Source organism: Ranitomeya variabilis, chromosome 7 (assembly GCF_051348905.1).
Source record: "Ranitomeya variabilis isolate aRanVar5 chromosome 7, aRanVar5.hap1, whole genome shotgun sequence".
Taxonomy (NCBI): Eukaryota; Metazoa; Chordata; class Amphibia; order Anura; family Dendrobatidae; genus Ranitomeya; species Ranitomeya variabilis.
In genome coordinates, this window is record NC_135238.1 from 239,593,767 (window position 1) to 239,604,064 (window position 10,298).

The following is a 10,298-nucleotide window of genomic DNA, read 5'->3' on the forward strand; positions in this document are numbered from 1 at the left end:
AGACGTCACCGCTCTACTGTCCAGAATCCCAGAGTGCCTATCAGCCATATCCTTCTCCTCTCGCTTCCTCAAACTCAATGTGGAGAAATCTGAACTCATCTTTCCTCCATCCCATAGATCTTCCTTACCTGACCTATCGCAATCAATGACATCATGCTTTCCCCTGTACCGGCAGTCCGCTGCCTCGGAGTAAAGGTACCTTCACACTAAGCGACTTTGCAACGATAACGATAGCGATCCGTGACGTTGCAGCGTCCTGGATAGCGATATCGTTGTGTTTGACACGCTGCAGCGATCTGGATCCTGCTGTGATATCGCTGGTCGTTGCTGAAAGTTCAGAACTTTATTTGGTCGTCAGATCGGCGTGTATCGTCGTGTTTGACACCAAAAGCAACGATGCCAGCGATGTTTTACAATGGTAACCAGGGTAAACATCGGGTTACTAAGCGCAGGGCCCAACACGTCCGACTATCAACCACATTCGGATCCTTCAGACGGAACCTGAAAACCCACCTCTTCAGGAAAGCCTACAGCCTGCACTGACCACGCTGCCTCCTCACCACCACCGGAGCTACCGCCTCACCACCACCGGACCTCCTGCAACCCTCAACCTATTGTCTCCTTCCCCACCATCCTGTAGAGTGTAAGCCCGCAAGGGCAGGGTCCTCGCCCCTCTATCAGTCTGTCATTGTTAGTTTACTGTAAGTGATATCTGTGACTTGTATGTAACCCCCTCTCATATACAGCACCATGGAATCAATGGTGCTATAGAAATAAATAATAATAAATAACAATACCTGTCCCATAGAGGGAATGCTAAAAGATCAGCTTCAAACAAACAAGAACAAAACAAGTGTTAGGTTCATCTTTCCTCCTAAAAATACAGCAAGCCCCCAGTGGGAGCAAAAGACATCACTGAAGCCATAACCCTCCACAACCAGTGGGGTCAAGAGCAGCAGCCATTCTTTATATACGCCCCAGCCACATTGACCTGTCCAGTGATGCACCCAGACTCCGGTCAGGAAAAGCGGAGAAATTCAGATTTACACCATTTCACCCCATTTCCTTTGTCCAATGTCATCGCATGTGCAAAGTGCTACAGTTCTGGAAGGTTTCGCACAATTCTCTCATGAGCTACAAGCTATGTTCACACGTTGCTTTTTTTATGCAAATGTCAAGCTGCCTGTCATAGTACCAGCAAAGGCTATGGGATTTTAAAAAAATCTCACTCGCACCTTTTTCCTGACAGATTTGAAAAACTGAAACTGCTGCGTTTTTGCAGACTGCAGCATGTCACTTTTTCCAACATTTTTTATCACCAACAGAAAGCAATGAGTAAATGCAAAAATGCAGCAAAAAACCACAGGTATCCACTTTTGGTGCAAAAACCTTACTGAAGTCGCATCATGATTTTGTTTAGTTTTTTTTTTTTTTTTTGGGGGGGGGGGGGGGGGGGGGAGGCACAAGTGAATTAAAAAGGCAGCAAAACCGGCTTTTTGTAAGCATCTTCTTTGAGTAGATTTTGCCTGCAGAAAAAAGTAGCAAAAATGCTAATGTGTGAACATAGCCTAATGTGGATTTTGAAGCTGAACCGCGTGGAAAATCACCCCAAAATAAAACAAATCTCGCACATTGTGCCAAAATAACATGAAAAATTACCCAAAAATACTTCACATTGTTTGCATTAGTAATTTGTGTTGCCCTCCACACGTCATTAATCAATGAGGTGTCCGTGCGATTCTACACAGACTACAATGGATAGCCACATACAGTGGAGCTGTATGCAACAGCAATACATATTTAATGTCATCATTTTATGTATTTTCATAAACATTCCAGGAATATTCTTTCCTGGAAATATCCTTAGGTCCATAGATGCAAGTTACTACCTATGCACAGGATGGATGATAGCTTGTCACCCATGACTGCTGAGACCCCAGCGAATATAAGAACAGTTTTCTGGACTGACGGCCCCGTGGAGCGACTGACGGCCCCGTGGAGCGACTGACGGCCCCGTGGAGCGACTGACGGCCCCGTGGAGCGACTGACGGCCCCGTGGAGCGACTGACGGCCCCGTGGAGCGACTGACGGCCCCGTGGAGCGACTGACGGCCCCGTGGAGCGACTGACGGCCCCGTGGAGCGACTGACGGCCCCGTGGAGCGACTGACGGCCCCGTGTGCCCATTATTGCTCCATTCATAGATATGCATTTGAAAACATCAAAGCTACTTAAGTTTTTGGGGTGTAAACTTGCAGCTTCTCAGCTCAGCCGATGATCCCCAGAGTTCTTTGCAGGGCTGTTGAGGTGACCGCCATCTACAACATGAGTGCTATATGCAATCCCGGAGCCCAACGTTTGCCATTAGGGGCCGGGACTGTGAGATTTCAATGCCACAGCCCTATACCCCAGAGGGTCAACAGGCAAATAATGCCAACTTATTTTTAACCATTACCTCTGTGGCACAATTGTGTGAAAATGGAAAGCGCCTTTAAAAAAAAAATAAAAAAAATAAATAAAAAAAAACAACACCGTGCATACGTGGGATTTGGCTACCCACATGCCATGATATTAATATGACTTAAGATTCTGGGGTCCCTGCACCCACTGATGTGGAATAGTCATCCCCCCGGATATTCTCACATGACACGGCAGCCGGCTTTCAACGAGCTCATCAACACAATGTTCTATTAATTCCCGTCATGTCAGGAACATTAGTAAGAGCCATTACACGGTGACAGGGTGACGAGCACAGGGCGTTTATCACACAGATCTTCCTCTGTTGGAGCCAGATTTCATCTGTGGGACACGGGGCGACAGGAGGTCACCATGCATTTCAGCGCATGCTAGATCAGGACAGACATTGGCAGCACACAGAACCTGGCAACAAGGCTCCTCAGCCTCAATGGAGGATGAAGGACAGAAATAGATCTGGCAACAGGCATGGAAAAGTCAAGCTTCAGCTGCATTGGCCCATTACCCTGCCAATAACCAGGAAAAATCAGTGGCGACCAGCACTAGTTTCAGGACATAACTACACAGCTTAGTGCAAGGATTAACTATGAAAACTAGCAGAGATCAGGAGCATAGGACACGGTGAAGAGGTTGTGGAACCCAGGCCCTGACACAAAGCAGCAGTGCTATGCACGGCTCATGTTGGTGATTGATTTTGTATAGGGGACCTCACATTACACTTCTGACTCTTTCTGGACCCCACTACCCATGAGGCCAGGCATACCCACATAACATGAGGTCTGTTCAGACTGCATATACACTACTCACAAAAATAAAGGGAACACTAAAATCCCACATCCTAGATATCACTGAATGAAAGATTCCAGTTCCAAATCTTTATTCATTATATAGTAGTTGAGAACAATCATAAAAATGATCAATGTAAATCTCAATATCCCACGGAGGTCTGGAGTTGGAATGATGATCAAAATCAAAGTGGAAAATTAAGTTACAGGCTGATCCAACTTCAGTGAAAATGCCTCAAGACAAGGAAATGATGCTCAGTAGTGTGTGTGGCCTCCACGTGCCTGTATGACCTCCCTACAATACCTGGGCATGCTCCTGATGAGGGGGCGGATGGTCTCCCGAGGGATCTCCTCCCAGACCTGGATTAAAGCATCCGCCAACTCCTGGACAGTCTGTGGTGCAATGTTGGTTGGAAGGAATGAGACATGATCTCCCAGATGTGCTAGATTGGATTCAGGTCTGGGGAATGGGCGGGCCAGTCCATAACATCAATGTCCTCATCAGGCAGGAACTACACACTCCAGCCACATGAGGTCTGGCATTGTCCTGCATCAGAAAGAACCCAGGGCCAACCGCACCAGCATATGGTCTCACAAGGGGTCTGAGGATCTCATCTTGGTACCTAATGGCAATCAGGCTACCTCTGGTGAGCACATGGAGGGCTGTGCGGACCTTCAAAGAAATGCCACCCCACACCATTACTGACCCACTGTCAAACCGGTCACGCTGAAGGATGTTGCAGGCAGCAGATCGCTCTCCACGGCGTCTCCAGACTCTGTCACATGTGCTCAGTGTGAACCTGCTCTCATCCGTGAAGAGCACAGGGCGCCAATGTCAAATCTGCCAATCTTGGTGTTCCCTGGCAAACGCAAATCGCCCTGCACAGTTTGGGGTGTAAGCACAACACCCCTTGTGGATATCAGGCCCTTATACTACCCTCATGGAGTGACAGTTTGAGCAAACACATGGAAGGTAATGGCCGCTGGAGATCATTTTGCAGGGTTCTGGCACTGCTCCTCCTTGCACAAATGGAGGAGGTAGTTGTCCTGCTGCTTGGTTGTTGCCCTCCTACGCCCCCCCCCCCCCACATCCCCTGGTGTACTGGCCAGTCTCCTGGAATCTGCTCCATGCTCTGGACACTGTGCTGACAGACACCGCTAGCCTTATTGCCACAGCTCACATTGATGTGCCATCCTGGATGAGCTGCACTACCTGAGCAACTTCTGCCTCATGCTACTGTACCTCTAGGCGTGAGAGCAATGACAAAATGCAAAAAGTGACCAAAACAGCCAAAAAGGACGAGAACAGAGAAATGGTCTGTGGTCACCTCCTGCAGAACCAGTCCTTTATGGGGGTTTTCTTGCTAATTTCTACCTGTTGTCTGTTCCATTTGCACAATAGCAGTAGAAACTGATTCACAGTCTGTGATGCTTCATAGCTGGACAGGTTGATTTACAGAAGTGTTATTGACTTGGAGTTACATTGTATTGTTCAAGTGGTCCTTTTATTTTTTTGAGCAGTGTAGTATATAAATCTCCTCACCATCTAGTTCTACTCCCAGCAGATCACCAATCACAGATGCAGCACTGAAACAAATATACTGGATTGTTCATCAGGAAATCCTCCATCCAGCTAATCAAAAGAGCACCAGATGCCGGGAGGTGGCCATCGGGACACAAGTCCAGTGGCCACAGATAATTAAAGGGAACTTGTCACCAGAAAAAGTGCTATTAACCTGCAGATATGGGGTTAATCGCGTTACTAAGCTGCCCAGCACCCGCACTTAGCTAAACGCTGCAGATAGAAAATTACATTTTATTCCCCCCAGCAGTGTTCAGGTTTCTGTCATGGGGGCGGCACGGGTTCAGTCAATGCTCAAAGTATAGTGAGCGCCGGCTGTAACAGCACCCCTGCTCCTGACTGACAGCCAGATCTAATGTGAGTGTCAGTCAGGGCCGGTTACAGTCACTATTCGGTAAACTCAAAGCATGGACTGAGACCCGAACACTGCCAGGGGGAGATAAAGTTAATCTTTCTCCAGCAACATTTGGCTATGTGCGGTCACTGGGCAGGTTAGGAACACTATTAACCTACAGACTAACCCTATAACTGCAGGTTAATAGCATTTTTTCCTTGTGACAGGTTCCCTTTAACATGGCTCATGGGCAAGGTTCTGTGAAATGAGTCACATTCAGTGAGGCCTCATTCAGACATCAGTGTTTTTTCAGTGTTTGGTCAATGTCCGTTTTTGCCAACAGTGAATTTCAAGTATTGATAAAATACAAATCTTCCATTCATAGCAATGTTTATTATGGACATCGCATGATTGTATATTGATGCCATCCGTGTGCTGGTCAGGATGTTCTTAGAGCTATAGTTGTATATGGGTAGTTTTGATATGGGAAAGTTCCAGATTTTTTGCGGACTATTCAGCCTACAAAAAAAAAAAAAAAAAAAGCACAATCATGTGAACAGCCCCATAGACTACCATATTTTTTTGGACTGCCCTGGTATATATTGCCCCCCTCATCCCTACCCTGTATACATGCCCCCCCAATCCCTCTCCTGGTATACATGGCCCCCCTCATCCCTATCCTGCTATGCACTGCCCCCCTCATCCCTATCCTGCTATGCACTGCCCCCCTCATCCCTATCCTGCTATGCACGGCCCCCCTCATCCCTATCCTGCTATGCACTGCCCCCCTCATCCCTATCCTGCTATGCACGGCCCCCCTCATCCCTATCCTGCTATGCACGGCCCCCCTCATCCCTATCCTGCTATGCACGGCCCCCCTCATCCCTATCCTGCTATGCACGGCCCCCCTCATCCCTATCCTGCTATGCACGGCCCCCCTCATCCCTATCCTGTTATGCACGGCCCCCCTCATCCCTATCCTGTTATGCACGGCCCCCCTCATCCCTATCCTGCTATGCACGGCCCCCCTCATCCCTATCCTGCTATGCACGGCCCCCCTCATCCCTATCCTGCTATGCACGGCCCCCCTCATCCCTATCCTGCTATGCACGGCCCCCTCATCCCTATCCTGCTATGCACGGCCCCCCTCATCCCTATCCTGCTATGCACGGCCCCCCTCATCCCTACCCTGCTATGCACGGCCCCCCTCATCCCTACCCTGCTATGCACGGCCCCCCTCATCCCTATCCTGCTATGCACGGCCCCCCTCATCCCTATCCTGCTATGCACGGACCCCCTCATCCCTACCCTGATATGCACGGCCCCCCTCATCCCTATCCTGATATGCACGGCCCCCCTCATCCCTATCCTGATATGCACGGCCCCCCTCATCCCTATCCTGGCAGGAATGATCGCCCTCATTGTGGAAGACAATGCAGAGTTTGTAAAAATAATATCACCCCCCACAAAAACACACACACAAGCAAAAAACACAACAGAACAAACACGAAAAGGGATATTCTGGCAGGACGCAATCAAAATTTCAAACTGCAAATTGACAATCATTGCAGATTCACCACAAAGAGGGAGAAGTGCAGTTCCATGTAGGCTGAGCAGCGGCGCTCAATGTCAGGCAGCCGCTGTAGAAGGAAACACGATTGTAGGGTGTATAGAGAACATCCTGTGATCCTAACGTATAATTGGAAGTTAGAGTCAGTGCAGAGGGCTGGAGGCCTCCTGTATGGGGAGAGGTCGGGGCAGTTGGGCTCGTTTAGCTTAGAATAAAGACGTCTCAGAGCAGATCTCATCCATATGTAGAATATGTGTGCGGTCAGTGCAGAGGACGGCACCGGACATCTTCCTTACAATTCACTGCCAGTGAAGGCAATGCTGGCCGCTCAACAGGAAGGATTCTTTACAGTTAGAGCAGTCAGAGTGCGGAATGTCGACCACAAAAGACAATGGCAGATACTACAGTATAGCAGCATTAAAAAAAAACAAAAAACATTTGGATGCTTCTCACTAATGGCATTGATGGCTATAAATGATCTCGCAGTAGTGAATGTGGAACCGGTGGAGAAAGCAGTAAGGGTACGTGCAGACGTTCAGTCCACGCTGCGGCGCACTTCTGCAGTGTCCAGATGTTACGGTATGCCCACTATGTGTCCAAAGACGCCACGGTTCACCCATGGAGCCGGACATACGGCACTTTTTTTTTTTTTTTTTTTTTTTTTTTTTTACAGACAGCAGCAAGTCAATTTCTTTTGTGGAGCCGCGAGCCTCCACAAGAGAAGGTTCAGTCATACAATGTATTGGACACTGAATCCACGCGGTTCAGTGAACACAGGAATCGCTCGCGGTCAATAGACGGCAGCACTTTGGGCCCTTAATAAACCGGAGTCTTTCCTGAACCCATTTATGTAGGACCCAGGGCAGACAATGTAACAAGGCCAGTGAATGCAGAGCATCAATGAACATCAATCACCCCAAACTAACAGGGTCTGATCGACTTCTGACTTAGGAACAATAAGGAGATCATGGCAGCTCCAGGACTGTCCAGGACCGGCTTCTAGTTGTGGGGTCCTGAATGTCAGAACTGGCCGCTCCTTCACTTCTCTGACTTCTCGGACGGTTTTCCGGTGACGGACAATCATGTGAAAAGGCATGGTGGAGGTCAGTGATCACCCCAATCCACCTGCTGCAGCCCCCCAGGAGCAATGTTCACAGCGTAATCTATCGACTCCATGTTTGCTGGACAAATGTGCCCTATTGACCCCTGAACATCCGTGCCTCTGATTAGCCACCGCTTTATGTATTTGCTCAGCAGGTCAGGGTCCCTATTTCTATAATACAGTCCTCACCATCAAGATAAAACACGGCTATTGAATGGCCTCCGGCCCGATCTGGACGATGGCGACTCGATGAGCGCTCTGTGGGATCCTGACCTAGTGCAGCCGGTGAGTGATCTGTGGGATCCTGATCTAGTGCAGCCGGTGAGTGATCTGTGGGATCCTGATCTAGTGCAGCCGGTGAGTGATCTGTGGGATCCTGATCTAGTGCAGCCGGTGAGTGATCTGTGGGATCCTGATCTAGTGCAGCCGGTGAGTGATCTGTGGGATCCTGATCTAGTGCAGCCGGTGAGTGATCTGTGGGATCCTGATCTAGTGCAGCCGGTGAGTGATCTGTGGGATCCTGATCTAGTGCAGCCGGTGAGTGATCTGTGGGATCCTGATCTAGTGCAGCCGGTGAGTGATCTGTGGGATCCTGATCTAGTGCAGCCGGTGAGTGATCTGTGAGATGAGGGGGACCCGAGGGCTACATGGCGACAATGACTGCGGCATCTACAGGACCACCCACAGGACCGGGCCCCGGTGACGGCCATCGGGGGCCACATCACGTCACAGGTCGCAGATCACAGAAACTTTCCATCCCAGAGAATTTGGAGTTTTGTGACCAAAGCGGTGATGACTTTAATCTGTGCGAAGAAAACGATGAATCCGAGCATCATCGAACGCGAGGGGCGACTAATCCCAGCGGGGGCTTCCAAGTCATGTAAAGGCAAACATGGCGGCTGTGAGCGAATGGTCCCAACGGCGGAAGACCACAGAGCAGTGCGGCCACCAGCCGGGACCCTCCACCCTGTACACGGGAGGCCAGTCACTAACCGGGCAGGATAACCGGGCAGGATAACCGGGCAGGATAACCGGGCAGGATAACCGGGCAGGATAACCGGGCAGGATAACCGGGCAGGATACTCGGTGCTTTCCTCCTCTGCTTCAGTCAGTGACTAGCACCATTGTACACTGACACACTGTAACGCACCCTCAGCTGTGAGAAATATTGGGGTCACTACAGGTTTTTACCTTATAACAAGAAGCTCCACAGCTTTGTAAGTGGGACCCGACAGTCCGGAGCCCCCCCAGCCCCCCGACAGTCCGGAGCCCCCCCAGCCCCCCGACAGTCCGGAGCCCCCCCAGCCCCCCGACAGTCCGGCGCCCCCCGAGCCCCCCCAGCCCCGGCCGCACTCACCGCAGGAAGCTTCCGCCCGAGTGCTGGTTGTAGTGTTCAGGCTGCGAGTGCCAGAAGAGCATTTTCAGCAGCCGCTGGAGGAGCTACAGATCCCGGCACAGGACACTCCGGAGCCCCCGGCCGCAGCCCCCGAGCAGCAGCTGCACAGAGCCTCTACCAGCAGCGGACACCCCGCAGCATGCCGCCTGCCCCCGGTGGAAAGTCCTACAGCAGCGACTCTCCTGTCATACCGAGGACACCACCGCGGACCCTGCACCCTGCACCACGACCCCGCAGAGCTCTGCAGCCGGCGAACACCGCAAGCACGTACAGGCCGGCCACTGAGCGACTGCGCTCTCCCAGCGGTGCACCGTGCTTATATAGCGGCCCGCCCATCAGGCGCTGATTGGCTCACTGTGCAACGTCAATCATACAACTCCTGCCCACAAACAAGACGTAGATGTGCGGGACGGCGTAACCACAGCAACCAGAGGAGAGCGCGGAGCGCGGACAGGTACAGTCCTGATATAGAGGGGCCCCGCCTGTACCGTGTCCTGATATAGAGGGGCCCCGCCTGTACCGTGTCCTGATATAGAGGGGCCCCCGCCTGTACCGTGTCCTGATATAGAGGGGCCCCCGCCTGTACCGTGTCCTGATATAGAGGGGCCCCCGCCTGTAACGTGTCCTGATATAGAGGGGCCCCCGCCTGTAACGTGTCCTGATATAGAGGGCCCCCCGCCTGTACCGTGTCCTGATATAGAGGGGCCCCCGCCTGTAACCCTGTAACGTGTCCTGATATAGAGGGGCCCCCGCCTGTAACGTGTCCTGATATAGAGGGGCCCCGCCTGTACCGTTTCCTGATATAGAGGGGCCCCGCCTGTATCGTGTCCTGATATAGAGGGGCCCCGCCTGTATCGTGTCCTGATATAGAGGGCCCCGCCTGTATCGTGTCCTGATATAGAGGGGCCCCGCCTGTATCGTGTCCTGATATAGAGGGGCCCCACCTGTACCGTGTCCTGATATAGAGGGGCCCCGCCTGTATCGTGTCCTGATATAGAGGGGCCCCGCCTGTATCGTGTCCTGATATAGAGGGGCCCCACCTGTACCGTGTCCTGA

At 51.2% G+C, this 10,298-nt stretch overlaps 1 protein-coding gene across 2 annotated transcripts in view; it reads right to left on the reverse strand.

Annotated features, from left to right (window-relative positions):
• Nucleotides 1-9,538, reverse strand: part of TFCP2L1 (transcription factor CP2 like 1) — a 33,178-nt gene extending 23,640 nt beyond the window's left edge. The window contains exon 1 of one of the 2 annotated variants that reach the window (XM_077273291.1): nucleotides 9,204-9,538. In XM_077273291.1, the coding sequence (XP_077129406.1) occupies nucleotides 9,204-9,265 (62 nt within the window). In that variant the 5' untranslated portion in view covers nucleotides 9,266-9,538. The remainder of the gene's footprint in view (nucleotides 1-9,203) is intronic. The other variant, XM_077273292.1, reaches the window with a different exon arrangement.
• Nucleotides 9,539-10,298: the final 760 nt, after the last annotated feature.